The 23,488-nt window shown below is 46.9% G+C and overlaps 1 protein-coding gene across 1 annotated transcript in view; it reads right to left on the bottom strand.

Moving 5' to 3' along the window:
• Positions 1-23,488, bottom strand: part of MDGA2 (MAM domain containing glycosylphosphatidylinositol anchor 2) — a 296,154-nt gene that overhangs the window by 96,780 nt on the left and 175,886 nt on the right. The window contains exons 7-8 of the mRNA XM_062495446.1: positions 16,386-16,582; positions 12,465-12,597 (exon numbers count right to left, since the gene is read on the bottom strand). Coding sequence (XP_062351430.1) covers positions 12,465-12,597; positions 16,386-16,582 — 330 coding nt within the window. The remainder of the gene's footprint in view (positions 1-12,464; positions 12,598-16,385; positions 16,583-23,488) is intronic.

The raw sequence follows: 23,488 nt of genomic DNA, 5'->3' as shown, positions 1-23,488 counted from the left end.
TTTCAGCAAATAGGACTCAGTGGAGCAGATAAAGGGTCAAACCCCTCTCATGAAGGGAATATTCACAATATTCCCAATATTCACAAATGAGCCTTTACATTGATATTTCTCTGCTAAAGCAGAAAAGAATGGGCAGTTATAGCCATGGAATCCTGGAATGGTTTGGGTGGGAAGGGACCTCAAATCCCACCCCATCCCACCCCTTTTCCAACCCAGGGACACCTCCCACTGTCCCAGGTGATCCAACCCCAGTGTCCAACCTGGCCTTGGGCACTGCCAGGGATCCAGGGGCAGCCACAGCTGCTCTGGGAATTCCACCCTGCACCAGGAATTCCCAGTTCCCAACATCCCACCCATCCCTACCCTCTGGCAGTGGAAGCCATTCCCTGTGTCCTGTCCCTCCATGCCTTGTCCCCAGTCCCTCTCCAGCTCTCCTGGAGCCCCTTTAAGGTACCCTCAGCTCTCCCTGGATCCTTCTCGTCTCCAGGTGAACATTCCCAGCTCTCCCAGCCCTCCAGCAGCTCCATGGATTCCTCTGGACTCTTTCCAGCAGCTCCATGTCCTGCTCTGTGCCAAGGGCTGGAGCAGCTCTGCAGGTGGGATCTCACCTGAGCAGGGAAGAGGGGCAGAATTCCCACTTCTCCTCTTGCCCATGCTGAGGGATCAGCACGGGGCTTTGGGGGGTTCTGGGATGGCCATGTCCAGCTCTCACCCACCAACATTCCCAAGTTTTCCTCCAGTTCTGATCTCTATCCCTTCACCCCCCAGGCTGGATTGATCCCAGGGTTGCCACGTGGAATTAAAGAGTGATGGATTTTATTAAGTTAGGTTCAGTCCTAGTTTGGGAATTTAAACCTCAGATCCAGCACCGTGCTCCAACACCAAAACTCATGGAGACACGGGAGAGGCTCATGCATGAAACCCCATGAATTCCCAGAGTTCCAAATGCAATGAAGCCATCCCTGCCAGGAGGAGTCAGGACTAAATGGGGTCTGTTACCACTCTCAAGGTCCCTCCCAAGCCGAGGTCTGCCCTAGGCTGTCTGTCCTAGGTCTGTCCTAGATTCCAGGATTAGCCAGGGTAACACTGAGCCACGGAACTTTGGCCAGAGAATCTTCTCCCACCCACAACCTCGGACCCAGCAGAGCCTCAGCCATCCAACATTCCCAGTGGAAACCTTCCTCGGACCCAGCAAGGAAAAACAAAAATCGTTATCAAACAATAGCAAGCTCTGGGAAATATTCCCAAAACCTGGAGCATGCTATCCAAACACCACATTGTGTCCTAAGGCCTCTGCATCTCCACTGCCCTTTGGGAATTGTGGTTTCAAGTGCCAATCCCACATTTGGGAGTCAGGCTTGGCTTGGCAGGGGACAAAGAGAGCGGCAGAGCCCCTGGGAGCTCCTCCCCTGGCAGAACAAGGCCCTACTGATCCGAGGGAATCCTCCCCGCTCCCATTCACGCCGCAGCTGCAGCCTTGGGAAAGGGGCTCCCATTCAGAGGCTTCCGTGTGCGAGCATCCCGGGATTTCAGAGCTGCCTGGGAAGCCAAGGGCACGGGTGACAAAGTGACAAAGTGCTCTTGGAATTCCGGAGGGTCACAACGCCCTGGCCCTGCTGCTCCACTCACTCCCAGGAATTTCAATGGGAATTACATCCATTTTTGTGGCCTCGTGTTAAAGGCAAAGCAGGAACCACTCAGGTGGCAGATGGATGGAGACTGATTAGGAAATTAATAATTAATGGCTCCTACCTTGCCCAGTCCTCACAAGGTGCTAAAGCAGCAGGAAACACACCCTGGTCTTGATTAATGACCGGGCAAGACTTCCTCAGACTGAGCACAAACCAAGCACCCTTTCAGTCATTGTTAGCACTCCTAATTAATCCAGGCTGCAAAGCACTTGGACCAGAGGAGCTGTGGCTTCTCCATCCTTGGAATGTTCCGGGTTGGATGGGGTTTGGAGCAAGGCGGGAGAGGGGAAGGTATCCCTGCCCTGCAGGGAATGGGATGGGATAATCCTAAAGCAGCAGGAAACACACCCTGATCTGGATTAATGACTGGGGGAAGACTTTCTCACACTCAGCACAAACCCTGCACTCTTTATCTCCCTTAATTAGAAAAGGCTAATTAAGGCCAAGCACTCTGGACCAGAGAAGCTGTGGCTGCTCCATCCTTGGAATGTTCCATGTTGGATGGGGTTTGGAGCAGCCTGATCCTGTGGAAGGCATCCCTGCCCTGCAGGGAGTGGAATGGGACAATCCTTAAAGTCCAGTCCCATCCCATCCCATCCCATTATCCCATCCCATCCCATCCCATCCCATCCCATCCCCGGATCCCATCCCATCCATCTGGGGATTTAATCAAGGATCTGATGAAGGTGTTGAGGGGATTTGAAGGGGTGGAGTCTCTGCTGCTGCCTGCCATGGGGAGCTGAGGCTGGAATCACACGGGGAGGAAAATCCACCCATTTTTGGAGCAGCTCAAAAAAATCCACTGCCGACGTGTCATAATTACAGTGAGACAAATAGAGGTATTTAGGCTGGATGTATGGAATTGAGGAAATGTCACAATTGGCTTTAGGGATTACTGGAAATGCAGAAGAAACCCAATAATTTAATAGCAATATCAAAGTACAGGCAGCAAGTCGTGTCCTTGACAAGGCTCTCAGCTGTGATGAATAGAAATGAAAGGACATTATTTCCTCCAGTTTGGGGCATTATTTGAAAGGCAGAACCGAAGTAATAGAACATAATTGAATTATATTTTTATATCCATTGCTGTGTGTGCATCCATTTCATTTACAGCCAGCGCTTCTTGCAGGAGCACAAAGCCAATATTCCCAACAAGACACGCGGGGTTTGAGAGGAAGGGTTTGAGCTCCCTGCCAGGCAGCATTCCTGTAATTATTTACTCCAGAAAGTTCAGTCAAGAGTGGGTTGGAATTCCCAGATTTTGAGTTAGAAGCAAAAAATCCCAGAATGGGACTGGGAGGGAGCTTAAAACTCATCTTGTTCCACCCCTGTCCCAGGTCCCAAAGTCCAACCTGGCCTTGGACACCGCCAGGGATCCAGGGACAGCCACAGCTGCTCTGGGAATTCCAGCCCAGCTCCTCCCCACCCTCCCAGCCAGGAATTCTTTCCATAAATCCAACCTAAATCTCCCTTCCTTCAGCTCCATTTCCCATCATAATTTTAAATTTATTTTTATTGCTGTTTTACAGGGCAAAAATAAACTTTTTTTGCCCACCCTTCAATAGGGAAGGTCCTTTCTTTTCATCATCAAACCTTTAAAAGAAACAACAATATACCCCCCAAAAAAACAACAAAAAAACCAACAACAACAAAAAAAGGAAAAAAAAAAAGAAAAAAAACTGGGTAAAACAGAAAAAAAAATCTTAAAACTGAACAAGATATGAAAATCTCTTTTATACTTTTCTATGTTTATCCTCTGCTGCTACAGAGAGATTGCACATCACGTGAAAAGAGAAGAAATTTCTCCAGCTCAACAGTCCTAGAGGTCTAGGACAGTTCTAGTTCTAAAAACGTTGTGTTTAGGCAAATGAAACATATTTACCTTACATCCCACCTTTGTTTTTCACTTTCTCTTTTCTCCCATCTCCTTTTCACTGCCTTTAAATTTCCAGCACTCCCAGGTCAAGAAGAAATAAAGAGAAGCTTCTCAAATCCCAAATCTTTCAGGTTTCTGTCCTTTTTTTTTTTTTTTTTTTGACTTGGTACATGGAATAACTGAGTTAAAAAATTCCCAGAGCAGCTTTAAGCATTGCAAATGCTTTGGGATCATCATGGAATGGTTCCTGGCGGAGTGGTTTGGGTTGGAAGAGACCTCAGAGATGATCTAATTTCAACCCTTCCTGTCACAGGCAGGATTTAGGGTTTTCCCTGGATCACAGGAGCAATTTCCAGCTGGTAAAACCCCTGGATCTATTCTGGGACAAAGGGGTGGCTCCCCCCACCCAGGGCAGTGCCCCTTGATGGACAGAGCCACCCTTGACTGTGTCCCTGAACCTCCCACTGCTCCTGCCAGGGATTAAAAAGAAAAAAACTCCTGTTTTTCAGCCTGCCCTGAGCCTGTCCCTGAAATAAAGAGGCTTAAAGTAGAGGCAAGAACAAGATCATTTTGTCCAGAAGCCCGGTCAAAAACGGAAAATTCTGGAGCACAGAGAGGAGTTACAGGATAGAAACAAAGAATGGAATTCTCGGAGAATTGTAAATTGGAATATCCTGAGTGGGAAAGACCTGTAAGGATCCTGGAATCCAACTCCTGTCCCTGCCCAGATCCCCCCAAAAATCCCACTCTGGGCATCCCAAACACTCCTGGAGCTCCGGCAGCCTCGGGAATGTCACCATTCCCTGGGGAGAGCCTGGGCAGTGCCAGCAGCCTCTGGGGGAGGGAAGAACCTTTCTTAAAATTAAAACCTAGGAATAAAAATAACTATAAATCACATTGCTGAAAGTTTGCCAGCTCAGCTCAGTGTTCCTGCATTCCCATATATCCTCACAAGCCAATGCAGGTATCCCTATCCCATTCCCTGTGCTCCTTTCCATCCTCAACATCTTTTTTCCATCCTCCTCCAACTTTTCCAGAATCCCTCTTCTTTTCGAGGCTCCTTTCAGGAAAGGGAATGAAATCTTGCAATTTCAATGAGGATCAATTTGTCAAGCTTTGGTCCATATTCCTGCACTTCATGTCACCCCATTTGCTTTTCTTGTTTTCACTTTGTGTCAGGTTTTTGGTTTTCTTTTTGGGGTGGTTTTGTTTGCTTTTTTTTTAAGTTAATTTCTTAAGCACTCTCTTTATTTACCTTTTTTCCCTGATTTTTGGGATATAATAAATGGAAATAATTTGGCAAGCTTTAGTCCTTTCCTCTGCACCTCATTTCATCTCAGCACATTTGGTTGTAGCCACACCATTTCAAATTCTCTGCATTTTTTGTTTAATGGCATTTTAAATTGACCACATCTCCTTTCCAGACTATTCCACTCTATTCTCCCATTCCAAGATTTCCTTCCTTTTCCTGGAAGGAAGTGGGGTAGCAGCTTTGATGAGTCACATCTTTGTACCCCTTTTGTTCCTGGGTGCCTTTCCTTTCCTTTCCTTTCCTTTCCTTTCCTTTCCTTTCCTTTCCTTTCCTTTCCTTTCCTTTCCTTTCCTTTCCTTTCCTTTCCTTTCCTTTCCTTTCCTTTCCTTTCCTTCCTTTCCTTTCCTTTCCTTTCCTTTCCTTTCCTTTCCTTTCCTTTCCTTTCCTTTCCTTTCCTTTCCTTTCCTTTCCTTTCCTTTCCTGAAACTTGCCTTTCCTTTCCTTTCCTTTCCTTTCCTGAAACTTGCCTTTCCTTTCCTGGTCCTGAAACTTGCCTTTCCTGAAACTTGCCTTTCCTGAAACTTGCCTTTCCTTTCCTTTCCTTTCCTTTCCTTTCCTTTCCTTTCCTTTCTTTCCTTTCCTTTCCTTTCCTTTCCTTTCCTTTCCTTTCCTTTCCTTCCTTTCCTTTCCTTTCCTTTCCTTTCCTTTCCTTCCTTTCCTTTCCTTTCCTTTCCTTTCCTTTCCTTTCCTTTCCTTTCCTTTCCTTTTCCTTTCCTTTCCTTTCCTTTCCTTTCCTTTCTGCCTTTCCTTTCCTTTCCTTGCCTTTCCTTTCCTTTCCTGAAACTTGCCTTTCCTTTCCTTTCCTGAAACTTGCCTTTCCTTTCCTTTCCTTTCCTTTCCTTTCCTGAAACTTGCCTTTCCTTTCCTGAAACTTGCCTTTCCTTTCCTGAAACTTGCCTTTCCTGAAACTTGCCTTGCCTTTCCTTTCCTTTCCTTTCCTTTCCTTTCCTTTCCTTTCCTTTCCTTTCCTTTCCTTTCCTTTCCTTTCCTTTCCTTTCCTTCCTTTCCTTTCCTTTCCTTTCCTTTCCTTTCCTTTCCTTTCCTTTCCTTTCCTTTCCTTTCCCTTTCCTTTCCTTTCCTTTCCTTTCCTTTCCTTTCCTTTCCTTTCCTTTCCTTTCCTTTCCTTTCCTTTCCTTTCCTTTCCTTTCCTTTCCTTTCCTTTCCTTTCCTTTCCTTTCCTTTCCTTTCCTTTCCTTTCCTTTCCTTTCCTTTCCTTTCCTTTCCTTTCCTTTCCTTTCCTTTCCTTTCCTTTCCTTTCCTTTCCTTTCCTTTCCTTTCCTTTCCTTTCCTTTCCTCCCCTTTCCCTTTTCCCTTTCCCTTTTCCCTTTCCCTTTCCCCTTTCCCCTTTCCCTTTTCCCCTTTCCCTTTTCCCTTTCCCCTTTCTTCCTTTCCTTTTCCTTTTCCCTTTCCTTTCCCTTTCCCCTTTCCCCTTTCCCCTTTCCCTTTCCCTTTTCCCTTTCCCTTTCACCTTTCCCCTTTCCCCTTTCCCCTTTCCCTTTCCCTTTCACCTTTCCCCTTTCCCCTTTCCCCTTTCCCTTTTCCCTTTCACCTTTCCCCTTTCCCATCACTTTGATGCCTCCATGGGCTCATGTGGCCGCTCACACACAGAACTGAGAATTGATATTTCATTGACAATTCCAGCAGGAGGAAGGGAGAAGGATCTTGGCTCTTCAAGGCACTTCCTCAGGAGAGGCTAAAAAAGCCTCAGGCTCCCACACTGGAGGGATTAATTCCTTGGGGATTTGATGAAGAGGCACTGAAGGAAACGGGATCCTCCCTTCAGCACCTTAAATCCATCGTGGAATTGTTCCTTCCTTTCTAAATTTAGATCCACATGGGATTAAATCCATCCCAGTCATGCCAAAGTCAGAGCTGAGGTCGTGGATCTAAGAGCGCCTAGAGCACAATTCCCACTTTCCAAAAATAGCAGGGATGAGTTGTTCTTCAATTCCCCAAGTGCAGCTCTGCCTGAACAGCTTCAGACACCTCAGCCCAGCCCTGCTGCAACAGCCACATCCTAATTAATGGATTAGGGATGACTGGCTAATGAGGAGCTGCCAGGGAGGGACCCGCAGGCCTGTGGGGTCTGGGCAGGAGAAAACATCAGCAATGTGTTCAGGAAAAGAGAGCTGGGATTCAGGGATATACGGAAAGGGAATTTGTTGGGAATGAGGGGAGCAGCTCCTGTTTGTGGGGCTGGGAATGTGGAGGGCTCAGCAATCCCTCAGGACTGAGCTTCTCCAAGGACATCAGCAGGACCTGGGGACACTGGGATGATGTGACCCCAGGGAATAAAGGAAATGTTCTTGATACACTCATGGAAGAGTTAGGGTTGGAAAACACCTCTGAGACATCGAGTCCAAACCATCCCCAGCACTGCCAAGGCCACCACGGCCCCGTGTCCCCAAGTGTCACATCCACAGGGACTGAAATCCCTCCAGGAATGGGGACTCCACCCCTGCCCTGGGCAGCAGTGCCAGCGCTGGGGAGAACTTTCCATGAAGGAATTTTTTCAATATCCAGCCTGAGCCTCCCCAGGTGACACCTGAGGCCATTTCCTCTGATCCTGGAGTTTTTTACATGGAAAATGGGAGCTCGACCCCCCCCCCCCCCCCCACCGCCCCCCCCGGCTGTCCCCTCCTGTCAGGGAGTTGTGCAGAGCCACAAGGTCCCCCCTGAGCCTCCTTTTCTCCAGGCTCAGCCCCTTCCCAGCTCCCTCAGGAATTCTCCAGCCCCTTCCCAGCTCCCTCAGGAATTCTTCAGCACCTTCCCAACTCCCTCAGGAATTCTCCAGCCCCTTCCCAGCTCCCTCAGGAATTCTTCAGCCCCTTCCCAGCTCCCTCAGGAATTCTCCAGACCCTTTCCCAGCTCCCTCAGGAATTCCTGAGACAAGACACCCACATTCCAATATGGAAAACCCTGCTGCAAATGGGAAGGGAACAACTCCTCATTCTATGCCAGGACCAGATTCCCTGTCAGCCCTGCAGGGAGTCAAAGCCAGCCAGGATAACAGGAGATAATAAAGAACAGGACTGGGAGATCCCTTGAGATGCTTTCCAGCTTTATTTTCTATTATTCCTTTTTGCTAAAGAATTATCCTAGAAAAGCTGTGGCTGCCTCTGGATCCTTGGAATTGCACAAGGCCAGGTGGGACATTGGGGTTGGAGCACCCTGGGACAGTGGGAGGTGTCCCTGCCATGGAATGGGATGGGATGGGATGGGATGGGATGGGATGGGATGGGATGGGATGGGATGGGATGGGATGGGATGGGATGGGATGGGATGGGATGGGATGGGATGGGATGGGATGGGATGGGATGGGATGGGATGGGATTTAAGGTCCTTTCCATCCCAAACCCTCCTGGAATTTCATAAAACCATCCCCCTGCAGCACTCAGGTCGGAGCATCCTCAGGATTTCCAGCCCTTTTCATGCAGATCCCTGTCACCTCCCCCCAGGAATGCCAGGAAATATGAAAAATATTTTTTCCACCTTCCATAATTCCCTTTGCAGTGCATTGTTTGACTGACGGGAAACTGAGCAAGTTTATCATGACAGACCTCAGCTTAATCGAGGGATTAAAAGTGAATTAAGCCTTTTTTAATTTGTCTCCCACCACATGCCCCAGACAGAGCAGCAGCTTCAGCTGTGATTTCAATGAGCTGTGGCAGGCAGCTGAAAAATCACGGATTGAAAGACTCATCTTGCTCGGGAAAAGTTCCTGGGCTGGTTTGTTTTATCCTGGGAGCTGCCAAAACTCAGCCTTAATTTATGGATTAATGATCACCTGCACTAAACTGGCTGCTAATAGACAAAGTAATATAATTTCCAAATGAATCAGTGCCACCCAAGCTGCTTTAAGGAGTGAGAGAAAAGCCTGATTTGCTTTCCCTCAATCATATTACAAGAACTATTCTGAGGAGCCCAGAATTCCCGTGGTTTTCTGGGTAAATATCCTGCTTTTCCTCTGGTATTTTAAAACAATGAAAGCTCTTGAAAGGCTCCATTCAGGTTATTCTTAGCTCAGAGTGCTCCATGTGCCATTCAGCAGGAGCTGGGGCTGAAATTCCCTTTTTTCAGTGCCTCCCATGGAAACTGGTGACACCATCAGCTGTCAATAATTCCTCTTTGACACTCAGAAGAGTTGGGCTTGGAACAGCAGATCCAGGGATTTCTACATGAGGAGGAATTGGCTGCTGCTCAGAGAATCCTGAGCAAGGCACAGTCCAGGTACAGGCAGAGAGATGGGGATGGAATCACAGAACCATGGAATAGTTTGGGATGGGCGGGGCCCTAAATCCCATCCCATTCCAAGCCTGCCATGGGGGTGCTTCCCCTCCAACTTCCTCTCTCTCGAGACAAGAAATTTGCAGATTAATTGCTGCCTTTAGGCACAAAATCAATCTCGGCAAGCACCTCTAGGTTCTGCTTTAAATTATTGTTTTTAATTATCACCTTGGGCTTTGGCCTGTGCATGGTGACACCTCTGGGATGGCCTCACCTGCTCCATTTCCAGCACCCTCTGTAGGTTTTGGGGCTGGCTCTGTGTTTTCAGCTGGCCTGTGCTGGAACAAAGAAGTGTTTTTGTTGGAAAAGTGAGGTCACAGCACTGGATGACGGGGCTGAGGATCCAGGGTCACATGGAGGAGGGGATTGTCCCCCTCTGTTCCATCCTTGGCACACTCCACCTGGGAAATTCCAGCTTGGGAATTCTCAGCACAAGAAGTTGTGGATTTGCTGGAGTCATCCAGAAAAATCCATGGAGCTGCTCCAAGGGATGGAACTGCTCTGGAGCCAGGCTGGGAGAGTTGGGAATGTTCACCTGGAGAGGAGAAGGATCCAGGGAGAGCTCAGAGCCTGAAGGGGCTCCGGAAGAGCTGTAGAGGGACTGGGGACAAGGGATGGAGGGACAGGACACAGGGAATGGCTCCCACTGCCAGAGGGCAGGGATGGATGGGATATTGGGAATTCCTGGCTGGGCTGGAATTGCCAGAGCAGCTGTGGCTGCCCCTGGATCCCTGGCAGTGCCCAAGGCCAGGTTGGACATTGGGCTTGGAGCACCTGGGACAGTGGGAGGTGTCTCCCATGGAATGAGGTGGCACTGGGTGGGATTTAAGATCTAATTCAAACCATTCCATGATTCCATCAAATGCAGAACAGCCAAATTCCCACATTCTGATGCCACAGATTGCAACTAAATTAAACACCCTCAGTACCACAATAATGACAATAAATCTGGGACATCTTTGCACCTCTCAGATTTTCCTGGCTCTCCATCCCATCCCATCCCATCCCATCCCATCCCATCCCATCCCATCCCATCCCATCCCATCCCATCCCATCCCATCCCATCCCATCCCATCCCTCCAGCTTCCAATTAAAACCAATGCACAGGACAGGACTGAAACAGCCTCAGCTTCAGGCTCTGATTTTCATTACTTTGGATTTATCCTGGATTCCTCCGGATTTACAATTTCTCTAATTTCTCTGGAGTTACATCAGGTGAAGTTCAACTGAAGAACTTCTGTCAGGTGAAGTTTTATTAAATGAGCAAAGTTTTGCTTCAGAGTCAACCCCACCTCAGTCCTTAATGAGCTCCTGCTTTAATCACTTTTCACATCTAATCCTGCCCTTGATGCTTGTGATCAAATTCCTCATGGAAAAGTGGGAATCCTTGTTACTGCCCAGGCTTGTTTTCTTGGGAAATTACTCCAGAAAAGACAATTTTCTCCCTAAATAACCATGGCACAACTAAGGTGGGAATAATTCCTTCTTTTTGGCAAAATTACCCCAGGATCACCCATCCTGGGCTCAGGAAATGAGAGTTTGATGTTCCACAAGTGCTAGAACATCAGTTTTTAAAATTTTTTTTTTTTAAGATGAGGCTCAGCATGAACTGAGACTGTGCTGGCTCCAACGGGGAAAGTTCTTCCAAGGAAAAATGGGAGCAGGATCAACTCCCACAGTCTGCTGCCATGGATGAGGGTCAGGAGTTGTTCCCAACCCCACCTCCCATGGAAAGGCTTCTCCTGCCATGAAACCAGAGCTGCTCATGAAGGACAAACCTCACTTCAAGACATTTTTTTCTCTGGAAAAATTAATGGGAGTGTAAATCATGGCTTTCCAAGTCATTTTCCTGGATATCTTCTGAACAGACCATAATTCCTGGTGGAGCTGATTTCCAGGGTTGTGGAGAGCAGTGGGAAACCACAGGTCTGCTGTCCAATCAGCAATTTCAGAAAAGCTGGAGGCAACTCCTTGGAATAAAGCCTTGAGGGCAGGAATGATGGGAAATATGGAAGTGCAAATAAAATTTCTCATTGATCCCAGCCACACTCAGCATTTTAATTTTGTGTTCATTTTCTCCCCAGTTTCAGGGCCTCAGACACAAATGATTAAGGCCTAACCCACCAGAATCTAACCTGACGTCTCCAAATGTTCCAACACTTCCTGTGGAATCGTTTTTCAAAGCACATTCCTCTGAAATTCCTGATTAGTCAGAAATCCAAGCTCGGTTTGTCTCTTTTTTTGGGAGGTTCAGAAACCATTTCAGACACACCCTGTGCTTATCCTGGACACAGAGCCTTTAGGAGAGGTAAAATCTGGGATTTCCACCCTCCCCCAGCATTCCCAAGTGCATTTCTTGGGATGGACCCTCAGTGTTACAGCCACAACAAGAGGGAGAGACACAAGTGGCTGATCCAAAAAGGGATGAGCCCAAAAATAACAGAATAAAATCACAAGAAATTCCACAAAATAGAAACAGCTTTTCCAGGGATTCTACCTAAAGGCTTAGAGATCATGGCACGGAAGGATTTCAACACAACCCCTTGGATATTTCCATTTGGAACAATTAAATCCAAAAGGAAACATTTTGCTTTAAATCGATGAAGGAATTGATGTTTAGGTCGATGTAAGAGAAGGTCAAATCAATCCCTGAAATCAATGCCAGAGTAGAAAAAGGTCGGGTTTTTCTCATGAAATATTTTGTGGAATAAAAATGTTTGTATTTCAATAGCACAGGGAAGACAAGGAACTGTTGGAGGGATTCCAGAGGTCATGGAGTTGTTCCATGGAGCCCCTCTGCTCTGGAACCAGGCTGGGAGAGCTGGGAATGTTCACCTGGAGAAGGGAAGGATCCAGGCAGAGCTCAGAGCCTAAAGGGGCTCCAGGAGAGCTGGAGAGGGACTGGGGACAAGGGATGGAGGGACAGGACACAGGGAATGGCTTTTAGTTGGAAAAGGGGAGATTTGGGAGGGATCTTGGGAATTGAGAATTCCCGGCTGGGAGTAAAGGACAAGGGGGAATGGCTTTAACCTCAATGAGGTTTTAGATTTAGGTGGGATCTTCGGAACTGAGAATTCCTGGCTGGGCTGGAATTCCCAGATTTTCTGTGGCTGCCCCTGGATCCCTGGCAGTGCCCAAGGCCAGGTTGGACATTGGGATTGGAGCAGTGGGAGCTGTCCCTGCCATGGCAGGGTCTGGAATGAGATGGATTCAAGGTTCTTCCACCCAAAGAATTCCAGGATTTCCCGGAAGAGCCGCAGGTAGCAGAGCTGAGGACAGGAGTGCTGCTGGAGCTCACCTGTTTTGTTGGAGAGGCGGAAGGACACCATTTTATCCGGGATGCTGCAGACATTCCGCACCGAGGCGATGCAGCTGTAATTGGCGTAGTCCTGAGGTCGCAGGTTCTTCAGCTTCAGGATCTTTGTTTCTCCCTGGGAAAAAAAAAATAAAAATAAAAAAAAAAGTAAGAAAACAACAGGAAGGGATAGAGGCAGAGGAAAAATCTGGGATTTCCATCCTCCAGCAATCCCGAGTGTGTTTGTTGGGAATAGAATCCTGAATTTATATCCTCAACCGACGGATCCAGATGGGATGAGTCCAGAAAAAAAAGAGTGAATTCACAAGAAATTCCACAAAACAGAAACAACTTTTCCGGGGATTCTACCTAAAGGCTTCAAGATCCTCCCCCAAAGGATTTCCATAGGATACAGGGAATATCAACACTGGAAAGCCAGGGGGAAATTGGTTTGATGGAGTCCTTCAAGCAAATTTTTCAGGCTAATTTATTTTATGGTATAATTTCCATGAAGAAAAAAATGCCAAGGTACAAAATTCCTCCTGTTTTCCTTTAAAAATTAAGAGCTTCTGGATTCTGTTTACAGCCAGGGAGTAGGGATGGAGCAGGGAGTTGAATTCCTTTAAACGCAGACAGCAGGAAACTGGGAATGGGAAATGTGAGATTCTCCTGGCAAAGTTCCAAAAGAAAAACATGGGAAATGTTCATTATCCTGTGTCCCGATAAATCTGAACAACTTTAATATTGGCACAGCCTTAGAAACTCATGGAATTATTTTTAACACGTGGATAAACTGCCCAGGAATGTCTCAGAAAAATATGGAAGTTTGAGAAAATGAATGTACAAAACTGGGAAAAAAATACAAAAAATATTAAAAAAATAAAGCTGAGCAGAGAAGAAAATGAACAATCCTTGAAATTTTGGATAAATTTTGGGATTATTAGGATTTAAATGGTTTCTATGGACAACCAATCCCATGGATATGATGGGATTAGAATGAAACCTTGGAAAAGCTGCTCCTAAAGATCAAATTCCTGCTTTAGGAAGTTTCTCTGGAATAGGGAAGGGCCTGATCCAGGTTTCCAAAGGCCCTGAGCTCTGGAGGCACAGAGCAGCTTCATCCCAGCAATCCCCTCCTTAGCTCCAGGTTGAACTTGGGCTGAACTCCTGATGGAATTCTGGATCCTGTCCCTAGCTCGCAGATTTATAAAAATGTATGTATTTTCCTCATTGGTTGGGATAATTAGTCTAATTATGTCTAATTGCATAATTATCGTAAATACAGCACATTTAATCTCGTGCTCAGCCTGAGCGATTCCAACGAGCGACGAGGAGGATGCGAACTCTCAGGGAAAAAAAATCTCCATCGGGATTTGAGATTTGAGAATTTCGTTTCTCCGACATTTTGGTGGATGAGGATGGGCAGAATTGCTCCGTTTGTCTCCCTGCGGATGCTGGAATAAGTGGCTGATGTTTCCTGACTGACTGGAAAAATCTGATTGTATTTAAGGAATTTGTTTGGATTTGTCCAGTTTTCCAAGTGTTTCTGGTGATTTAATTGACGGCTGGATTTTGGGATCATCCCAGAATATTGGCAAAAGGGAAAGGGGGGGATTCTGCCTCTCTGCCCTGCTCAGGTGAGACCCCCACCTGCAGAGCTGCTCCAGCTCTGGGGACAGAGCAGGATCATGTGGAGCTGCTGGAGTGATCCAGAGGAGTCCATGGAGCTGCTCCAAGGGCTGGAGCCCTTCTGGAGCTGGGCTGGGAGAGCTGGGAATGTTCACCTGGAGAGGAGAAGGATCCAGAGAGAGCTCAGAGCCCCTTCCAGGACCTAAAGGGGCTCCAGGAGAGCTGGAGAGGGGCTGGGGACAAGGGATGGAGGGACAGGACACAGGGAATGGCTTCACATGGACAGAGGGCAGGGATGGATGGGATGTTGGGAATTGGGAATTCCTGGCTGGGCTGGAATTGCCAGAGCAGCTGTGGCTGCCCCTGGATCCCTGGCAGTGCCCAAGGCCAGGTTGGACATTGGGGCTGGAGCACCTGGGACAGTGGGAGGTGTCCCTGGGTTGGAATGGGATGGGATTTGAGGTCCCTTCCCACCCAAAACATTCCAGGATTTTGTGATTACCAGAATAACAAAGCCATCAGAAATAACAATCAACTTATTTTTTGGGTTTTAATAAAAAATAATAATTTTCCTTTTCCATTCCATTTCACTTCCAGATTAAAATCCACCTTCAGAGCCCTCAACAAAAAAAATTCCCTCTCAAAATTCCCAAGTCTTGATCCTCTAAAGCCAAACCCCTTCTGTCCCTCTTCCCATCAGCTCTCCCTGTTTGCATCCCTACCACGAAATGAACTAATTAAGCAGAAGATGTTGATGACTCTTGAACCTTTAATTACTTCTCCTCTCATAAACACAGAGCAGATCTTGCCTGCATGGATCCAGATCACGCTAATTCCAGCTGCCCTCCAATAACTGGAGAAAGGTTATGGATAAGATTGGAATATCACCAGGACAATCTGATTTATTCGTTAATTAAACCCATGCCGAGATTTGAGGAAGGGTAATCTTAATAACCTAAAAAAAAAAATCTAATTTCATGTGACACATTTTAGTAGATGAATCCTTAGATTCTAGGGAAGGCAACCCTCAGCATTTCCATAGCGAAATTTAAAATTAAAAAGCCACTTTCCCTTTTTAATTAAAACATTTCAAAATGCCAGTTTACACTCGAGTCCAAGCAAAGCCCCAGATTTGCTAAACTGGGTCCGTTCATGTTAAATTAAAAATAATCTCATTACATTTAGGACACCAATAACTTGGTTGTGTGATTTAATTCCCATCTCTGCAAGGTTCCAGGCTCCACATTTCTCCGGAAAACACAGAGCTGTTGGAGCAATGTAAAGCTGTCAAGTACAATAAAAAGCCACAAATGAAGGTGCTCTCAAATCATTAAGTGAAAATTATTTATGAAAGTCGCAGTTGAACACCAAATTACCAGGCAGTTTTCACCTCTGTCTTTCCTTGTTATTCCTTGGGATTTTCCAAACCAATTTTCCCCCGTTTTTTCCCCCTTTCTTTTAATTTTTTTTTTTTCTTCAAACACCATCCCACACTTTTGGCCACAGACAATGGGATTTGCCACCTTTTTTATCCTTCCTCAGTGCAAGTGTGTGCATGATAAATTAATCTCAGTTTATCTGACAGAGCCAGGATTCCTTTGGGGCTGGAAATGGCAGCAGGAAGAATTCAGAAAAGGATTTATTTCCTTTTTTGCCACCTCATTTTTAAGTGGGGGGGATTGTGAAACCTTCTATTTAAAGATAAAAGAGGCAGAAAAAAAGGAGCATAAAAACCAACATGGGGAGTTCCCATAGGGTGTGGAATAATGGAATTTTTAATGTTGGAAAAGCTCTCTGAGATCTTCAACCATCAACCACCACCATGTTCTCCATTAATCCATGGCCTCAAGTGCCACATCCACATTATTTTTGAACACTTACAGGGATGGAGATGTCACCCTGCTTCTGGGCAGCCTGTATCTCTTCCATAAAGATTTTTTTCCTCAAATTTAATCTACATAAAGAGATTTTTAAGGCTGTGATTTAGGCTGAGTGCGGAATTGCTGAGTTGGATGGGGAAGCATGAGGAAACAGGAATCAAATCAGAAGTTTGGGATTGCAGGAACCAATAAAAACCGCTTCACAAGGCCTCCCACAGACACCACTCGCTCATAGTTTAATAATTTATATTTTAACCAAAATTTAAATATATTTATATCAGAAAATCTATTGACAACACCCAGGGGCGCCATCATAATCTGGAGGCCATGCCCAATCCCCACCCCACAAACCCAGCGTGCAGATCCCATTAAAAAAAACCTCAAGATGGAAAAAATCCCTGATTTTGAGTCCTACCTGGGTAAAGAAGGGCTCGTAGATCTCCACTCCCTTGTCGGAGCCCTGCAGCAGCACCTCCTGGCCGCGGCGCCAGCTGTAGCGCACGGGAGGGTTGGAGTTGGCCACGCACCTGAGGAACACGGTCTTCTCATAATAAAACTGCTCCTTGGCTTCCCCGATGCTCTGGTGGACTGTGACTATGGGATCATCCAAATCTAGGGGAAAAAAAAAAAAAAAAACAGGCAGGAAAAACCCAGTTTAAGCCAGGCTTTAGTAGACTCGACAACGGCGCGGCGCCGGGAATTTCCTGCCGCGCCTCATAACTAGTGAAAGGTAAAATAGAGACAAAACAGCTCGGAAAGCCTCAGATTTTAGGAATTTTGCACCAAAAGTCAGGTTTAGGATTTATTTCCTTCTCCTCAACTGGATCTCCTTCAAAACTCCCATTCTGAGGCAGAACAACGCCGCCAATCTCATGCTAATGTCAATCATATTTCTATTGTAGTGCGATGATTGCCGCAGTTTCGTCTGGTTCGCAGCTTTACTCCTTGTTTCTTCTAACTCTTTTCCACAAAATTATAAAGCTTTGGCAATAAATAGACAGCCTGATTTGCATCCAAATGGCAGGATCCAGGAGTCCGTGGATCATGTGCACGCAGCTGTTTGCTTTTAGAGCTGCAATTTAAGGCAGCAATTTAATGCAGATTCCCTGCTTTTAGTTACAGGCGTTTAACTTCCAGCAGGTAAATTCATCCCAGGCTTTGGAACACATTTCTCTTGATTAAAATACAGATATCAGATAATTACTCCCACTGCAGCGGCTCCAAGAAAATGAGATGCCCACAACGAGGAATCGGCTTCCACAGGGAATAAAAATACAACAACCCTTGGAATATGAGGATATCAAAGTAATTAATTTGGGCTTTATCCCACCAGGAAGAAGGAGATTCCTAGTCTAGGGGTTTTTCTGGGATTTGTCTGGAGGGATGATTTTATTGAGGAAGGAAAGAAATGGAAAAAGGAAAAACAAGGAATGCAAAGGAAGTTTTGTCCAAGTACTGGTTAAAAAATCACAGCTTCCAAATGACTGCTCTCACAGCCAGGAATTCTTTCCCAATATCCCATCAATCCTGGCTCTATCCAGCTGCAAGTCATTCACCCTTCTCCTGTCCCTCCATCCCTGAAAACTAACAGTTTTGGTGGGAAGAACATTGAAGTTCATCCCATTCCACCCCTGCCATGGCAAGGATGTCTCCCACTATCCCACAGTGATCCGACCTGGCCTTGGGCACTGCCAGGGATCCAGGGGCAGCCACAGCTGCCCTGGCAATTCCAGCCCAGCCAGGAATTCCCAACATCCCATCCATCCCTGCCCTCTGTCCATGGGAAGCCATTCCCTGTGTCCTGTCCCTCCATGCCTTGTCCCCAGTCCCTCTCCAGCTCTCCTGGAGCCTCTTTAGGTACCCTCAGCTCTCCCTGGATCCTTCTGCTCTCCAGGTGAACATTCCCAGCTCTCCCAGCCTGGCTCCAGAGCAGCTCCAGCCCTCGGAGCATCTCTGTGACCTCCTCTCCAACAATTCCATGTTTTCCTTGTGCTGGAATCCTGGACTCAGCATTCTAGGTGTGCCCTCCAAGCACACAGGAGCCCAACATTCCACGCACAACTCAGCCTTGGCTGCAACCATTCCAGAACTTTCTCAGCACTGCTTGTTCCTTAAAAACCTTTAAAAACCTTTGGACAGGGGTTAATTATTCCCTTATCCCCAAATTTAACCTTTTTTGTGCAAAGTCTGATGTGAGTAATTACCAAATGAGGCCAAATTTCAGTGAAATGGAGAATGAGGTTCTTAAATCTTCGCTTGACCAAAAGGAAACTGTCAAAGGCACCCTCAAAATCCCTCTGCAAAGGTGGAGATTCCTGGAATTGCTGAGGTTGGAAAAGCACCCTGAGATCACCAAATCCAGCCATCAACCACTACCACATTCATCAACCACCACCATTAAACCACAGCCTCAAAATAACATCCACAACTGGTTGAAGTTTTCCAGTGGTGCTGACTCCACCCCTTCCCTGAGCAGCCTCTTCCAAAGCTTGACAATCCATGGAATTCTTAAGGAAGAACTTTGTTAATAAAATAAATAGATTAAAACACATCAAAACTCCACGTTGAAAAGCAATTTCCAGAAAGAAAGGCCAAGCCTAAAGACTAAAAATTCATCTAAAGACTAAAAATTCATCTTGAGCTGCTGCATTTCTATTTGCATAAGAAGAGTGAAGCTGGAGAGTCTCTTGATTAATTAGAAACAAAACCTCTTCCAAAATTCCCAACAACTCCAGCAATAATACCTCATAATGGGGCAAAAATATGGGTTTTTTAATAAATGTTACCTTCATTCTCCCATCCAAAACATTTGATTTAAGCCTACAGAAGCAAATGATGGATCTGCTGCTCCAAATTAGGATGGCATTTCCTAATGAGATTTAAGTTTTCTTCAAAAGGTTACTTGAAATCACGGCAGCGCTTGAAAGGGGTTGAGAGTGCTCAGAAATTCTGGCTTCTCCTCATGAAGTTGAAAATAAAAAGCAGAAAATCAACTCACTGCAATTTTCAGGGTCAAACAGCTGCTCCCAAGTTTTTCCGGAGAACAGAATGTTTCCCACAGTGATTCCCCAGTTATCCCCATTGAAGCACATCCCTGGATGGCAAACAAGGGGCCATGAGCTCCATCACTGAATCCAGGGATGTTCTTCCAATCCCCGACCCTTGGATGAAGGTGAATCCTTGGATAAAAGACCCAAGAGGTCAAAATTCATTTTTGTGAAGTTACTTAAGACAAGGCGCAGGAAATCTCTTAAAACCTGGAACCAGGACTGATACCGGGACTGAAACCAGGACTGAAACCAGGACTGAAACCACCTCCATCCCTGGCTGCAAGAGCAGGGGAGCTGTTTCCAGGGGAAAATTCCTTCTCATCCAACCTATTGCTGTGTGACAAATTCCTGAATGCCCTGTCCAGCTCCAGACGTGGATAAACTGGAACAATGCAGGGGAGGACACCAAGGTGACTGGAGGCCATCCAGATCCTGAGGGAGCTGGGTTTGGCCAACCTGGAGATGGTTGGATGGAGGGAAAATCCAATTTCTGTCTTCAAATGCCAAGCAGGAACTCCTGGAGAAGACGAAGATTAAGGCAAAGCTGGGATGAAGAGCAGATGGAATTTCTGTCTTCAGCTTGCTACCAGGAAGTTCTAGAGAAGATGAAAAGCTCTTCCTGGAGGTGCAGAGGAAAGGACCATGAGGTCACAGATGCACCAAGAGAAATTTCTCCTGGATATAAGGAAAACCAATTCCCTGTGCAATCAGACAAGTGTCCAGAGGGGCTGTGGGATACTTGGAGACATCCAAAGCTTGGCTGGACACAGTCCTGAGGAATCTGACCTTGAACATGGCCCAGGTTTGAACAGGGGGTTGGACAAGAGGTCATTTGAGATTAATGATTCCGAATTACTCCATGATTCCAGGAGATGTGATGTCATCGCCTGCTTATCCAATCTTGGAACAGGTTCTCTTGGAACAGGTCCATGCTGGATCCTGGACTGGTTTGGGATCAAAGGGATCTTAAATCCCATCCCACCCCAGCCATGGCAGGGACACCTCCCACTGTCCCAGGTGCTCCAAGCCCAATGTCCAACCTGGCCTTGGGCACTGCCAGGGATCCAGGGGCAGCCACAGCTGCTCTGGCAATTCCAGCCCAGCCAGGAATTCCCAGTTCCCAAGATCCCATCCATCCCTGCCCTCTGGCAGTGGAAGTCATTCTCTGTGTCCTGTCCCTCCATCCCTTGTCCCTTTCCAGCTAATCCCTTCCAAGCAAGCACTGAACTATGGCAAGGGATGCATTTTGATAGGAATATCGAGAAGCTCCAAGAAATCCAAGTTGGGAATGGAACTGCAGCAAAGCCTCTGCCAAAGCATTTCGTCATGGTCAATTAATGGAAAATTTCCATCTGCAGAACCTGATGGATTTTTTTTCCAACAGCAGTGCTGGAAAGATCCCGACAGCTGCACCAAAGCAAAGGCAGAAGCACTACCAGGAGGGCAAAGAATGCGTCCAAATTTTGGGAGATTTCCCTGCACATTCCCGGTGTGACTGGGTAGTTACATAAGGCTGGGCTTTGCTCAGGCCATGTGAGAGCTGGAAAAGAGAAAAAGCAGGAAAAACACGGTGCTTGGATGAGGCATTCTACAGGGATATTGCAGGGAAACTCCAAAATTCCCTGCCTTTAGCCAGGTTGTTTAAAGCCAACTGACCCTGATGCTTATGGAAATTCTTCAGAATTCTGGCTTCAACTCTGATTGAATCAGCACTAACTGATATTCAATTTTCTCAACAGGATTTAAAAACCCCCTCCTTAAAGCTCTGTGCACGTGGGTGGCTGGGGGTGGTTGTTCTTTCCCAGAAGCTTGGAAGGCTGGGAGGGAAAAAAAGGGCTTGGAATCGTCACCGAGAGAAGCCCCTGGATCCCTGGAAGTGTCCAAAGCCAAGGTGGATGAGGTTAGGAGCAGCCTGGGACATGGAAGGTCTCTCTGCCATGGCAGGGATGGGATGGGATGGGATGGGATGGGATGGGATGGGATGGGATGGGATGGGATGGGATGGGATGGGATGGGATGGGATGGGATGGGATGAGATTTAAGGTCTCTTCCATCCCAAACCATTCCAGATTCAATCAATTCCAGTGCTGCACAAAAATAAGCCTATAAAGATTTAACACTGGGAAGCTCAACAAGATAAATCCCTTCACTGTTATACAAGAAGGAGAAAAAAATATCCCTAAAATGCTCATTTTAGGTTGATGAAATTATGAGGAGCCAACAGATTAATCATTCTTTAAATCAAACTGAAGTTATCATGGGTACTGCCACACGGTTAAAGTCTCTTAATCAACCTAAAAATAATTACAGAAAGATATTTCCCATGGAGGCTTGTGCCATCATCAGGTTCAATTTCTCAGTCTTTAACCTCTGAATTGAACCAAACACTCCCTAAAACCCAGGCATGGCAAACACTGGATTGGAAGAATTCCCCTCACACATCCCTAAGCTCCCGAACAAACGGAAAACTCAACCTAAGCTGATCAAAATGGGTCTAATCCAAATTCCCTGGGAATTGCATCATCATGGTGGAGTGGAGGCACACGGAGTGTGGCAGATGCTGTTAAAATCCTCCTCGTGCAGAATTCCAAAGGCACTGAGCTGTGTGGGAGTGAGAATCATGGATCGCCATCCCACCAGCCCTGACCTGAGCTCCAGGAGTCACAGGCACGAACAGCTCGGCGGGATCCAGGCTGGATTTGCTGGATCATCTCCTCCCAGCTGCTGGGCCTGCACAGTTTGCTGATTTCATTTGATAATTAGCGGCCTTTGTCTTCAGATGTTCAGAGCAGGCAGGATAAGAATAAAACACATCTGGGAAAGGGCTGGGAACGGCTTCATCCCAGCGGGCAGAGCAGAGACAGCGGTGACGCATCGCTGAGCTGGAGTTTTCCAGCTCCTGAGTTATCCTTAAATGTGAAACTCCCGTGTTTTCCATGTTGTTTTCCCTTCTTGACCCAGCACAAGATTTCAACCACGGAATCCCTGAGGTTGGAAAAGAATTTAGGATCATTGAGTCCCCAGCTGTGCCCGATCCCCACCTTGTCCCAGAGCTCTGAGTGCCAGGAATTCCTGAGACACCTCCAGGGATGGGCACTCCAAACCTCCCTGGGCACTTCCAATCCCTGAGCACCCTTTCCATGGAGAAATTCCTGCTGTGGCCACCCTGAGCCTGCCCTGGCCCAGCCTGAGGCCGTTCCCTCTGCTCCTGTCCCTGTTCCCTGCAGCAGATCCCAAATCCCAAATCCCCCCCGGCTGTCCCCTCCTGTCAGGGAGTTGTGCAGAGCCACAAGGTCCCCCCTGAGCCTCCTTTTCTCCAGGCTCAGCCCCTTCCCAGCTCCCTCAGGAATTCTCCAGCCCATTCCCAACTCTGTTCCCTTCCCAGCTCCTTCAGCTGCTCCTCATCAGATTTATTCTCAATAATTCACAGAATTCCAGAACGGTTTGGGTCAGAAAGAAGGAATTTAAAGCCCATCCAGTGCTATCTCTGCCATGGGTAGAGACACCTTCCACTATTCCAGCGTGCTCCAAACTCCCTCCGGCCTGGCCTAGAACACTTCCAGGGATGAAACAGTCACAGCTTCTCTATCAAGGCAGCTTTTAAATGCTTTGTGTGGGATATAAACCCCAAAAATTCAATTAATTTTTCCATTTCTTGCATCCTACACAATGGGAAACGTCCACTGTGGACACACAACAGCTCTAACCAAGCTGGAAAGATGAGAATCAAGTTATTCCCAGCTCCATGTGAGCTATTTTCCCCTCTCCAAGCCTTTCAAAGAGATTTATTCGGCACCTGCAGTGCTGTATGTGCAGAACAGCCCTGGTACTGAAAACAAGCAGCATTTCCAGCTGCTGGAAGGAAGTAAATGTTCCCTCCTTGTTCCCACGATGGAGAGCGTGACCCTGGAAGCCCCCTGAGGAGCTTCCATCGATTTCCAATGGAATTTCGGGAAGATCAGAGCCCTGCCAGGAGGTTGTTAACACACTCCAAGACAAAAGGACAAAGCAAACGACCTCAGTATCAACAATCCCCACACAGCTCCAGCCTGTGATGCTTCCCTGAGCGCTCAGGCTACGACAGAATTCCAAAAGGAAAAATATAATGAGCTCTAGGTGATGGGATTTTCTGGAGAAAACATTTTCTCCCCTCTTTTAACGATGTTATAAATCCACCAGGTTTAAACCGCGAGCAGGTCCTGGTGACACCAGGGGGTGGCACAGGGGGTGCAGCACTACAGGAGGGTTTTCCTTCTCCAAGGACACCAAACTGAACCAATTCCCATCGTTTCTGAGGCTGGATTAGCACCGGAACCTCCAGGATGCAGAGAGGATTTTAGCACTAACACAACAAACAAGACCCAGGACACTGCTCCACTTCCATAGGGATGGGAGCAGCCCTGAGGTGAAGGATTGGGAGTGTTGGTGGAGAAGAGGCTGGACATGACCTGGAATTGTGCCCTGGGCT

The sequence above is a fragment of the Cinclus cinclus genome, chromosome 6, assembly GCF_963662255.1.
Source record: "Cinclus cinclus chromosome 6, bCinCin1.1, whole genome shotgun sequence".
NCBI classification, from domain to species: Eukaryota; Metazoa; Chordata; class Aves; order Passeriformes; family Cinclidae; genus Cinclus; species Cinclus cinclus.
The sequence above is the reverse complement of the archived record's forward strand: the minus strand, read 5'-3'. Positions and strand labels throughout refer to the sequence as shown.